Source organism: Mastomys coucha, unplaced genomic scaffold (genome assembly GCF_008632895.1).
Source record: "Mastomys coucha isolate ucsf_1 unplaced genomic scaffold, UCSF_Mcou_1 pScaffold15, whole genome shotgun sequence".
In the NCBI taxonomy this organism is placed as follows: domain Eukaryota; kingdom Metazoa; phylum Chordata; class Mammalia; order Rodentia; family Muridae; genus Mastomys; species Mastomys coucha.
The window spans coordinates 144,831,472-144,833,023 of NW_022196897.1; the positions used below are offsets into that span (position 1 = coordinate 144,831,472).

Genomic DNA, 1,552 nt, shown 5'->3' on the forward strand with positions numbered 1-1,552 from the left:
GGAGGGTACAGGAGAGGCAGGCTACCCCACAGACGGGCCTGGAGTGGGAAGATAGCTGGAGGGTACAGCCCTGCACTTCTCCCCTTTCCCTCTGTGCTTTTACCTGGACTCCAGCTGTCCACATAGAGGACAGGGAGCAGGCATGCCGTCCATCTGCCCTTGGTGACAGGCCGGTGTGGCCTCATCCTGGCTGGTATCAAGAGCCCTTAGCCTTAGTACTGCAGTTGAGACAAAGGGGTCATCCATGGCACCGTAAGTACTTATATATGAGAGACTTGAGAAGAAGAACTATAAAATTCAACCTTATTTTATAGCACATTACAAGGAGCACATTGGGCAACGCCCTTCTCCCCTGTTGGTGTCTGTCTGTCTGCAAACATGCCTTTCACGTTCCAGGGAACTTCGGCTGTTCTCAGGAGGTCCTGAGCATCGCCGCCATGATGCAGATCCAGAATGTCTTTGTGTTCCCCTCAAACCAGAAGTCTCAGGCGGTAAGTCCAGCTTCTCCCCAGCTCTTCACACTGTTCTCTTGCACATTCTTGTCAGAAGTGGGTTAGAAACTGCTGACGACAGCGAGTATGCTGTGTATCATGGGAAGTATTTCACAAGCATGGCTGTATACCTTCCTGCACGCTGTGGAGGTGGAGCCTATCACCCACACCCAGTGTGGACTGAGTTACTGTGTCTGTGTCTTTTCATATGTTTGTATCTGTATCTCTTCAGCCCCAGAGGACAAGTGGCATTATTCAGGAACTTGTCCACAGGAAGAAGAATTCAAGGGTGGGGTCTGAGGGGAGCTTAGGATGTGGTGAACAGCATATGGTGGTAGGACATGGGAGGTCAAGCTGTCAGCCCTCCTGCAGTGTGCCATGTCCCTTAGCACAAGAGAGTCGTGGAAGTCAGCTTCTGAATGGGACTTTATTCTTCACAGACACGAGTGCACCGGAAATTTGCTGTGGAAGAGGGTGACCATCTCACCATGCTCAATGTGTACGAAGCATTTATCAAAGTAAGCACAGCTGCGCTCGGGACCCTCCACACACACACACTGATGATCTAGGAGCAAGGTCACAGGGTCATTCCCACACATGTGGCCAAGAGACCGCTCTCTGCTTTCCTGTTAGGTCGGTCACCAGCCTCCCACTGGAGAGTCCAGTCTTGAGTTGCTGGAGAGGCTGAGGGAGGTTTCCTTTTCCCCAGAGGCTGACAGCCCAGCCTCCCAGGGCCCCATTCTCACTGTGCTTGGAAGAAGGGCAGCATTTGAATGGGAAGTTCTGCCAGGACAGCTGAGAACCACTGCTGTGTAGGCTCTTCAGAGTCATCCCATGGTCAGCGAGGCTTGTGTGCTCCTGGGTATCCACCCTGGAGGACTGAGAGCCATTCATAGAACTTAAAATTCCCACTGAAACGCAAAATAGTGATATAAAGCTTTTAAAAAATAATACAGTGAAAAGGGAGTAATATTTGATATTATTCAATAATATTTTTAGTAATTTAACACATTTTTTTTTCCTGGTGTAATTTCCTCTTGTGTAATGATTTTTTTTTTTTA

General features: G+C 49.2%; 1 protein-coding gene across 4 annotated transcripts in view; it reads left to right on the forward strand.

Annotated features, from left to right (window-relative positions):
• The window catches only part of Dhx35 (DEAH-box helicase 35), a 62,035-nt gene that overhangs the window by 44,825 nt on the left and 15,658 nt on the right, over window positions 1-1,552 (forward strand). For all 4 annotated transcript variants that reach the window (XR_004119006.1, XM_031372597.1, XM_031372596.1 and 1 more), the window contains 2 exons: window positions 397-491; window positions 932-1,009. Coding sequence is in view for 3 of the 4 variants with exons in the window: in XM_031372597.1 (XP_031228457.1) it covers window positions 397-491; window positions 932-1,009 (173 nt within the window). In the remaining variant the exon portion in view is untranslated. The remainder of the gene's footprint in view (window positions 1-396; window positions 492-931; window positions 1,010-1,552) is intronic.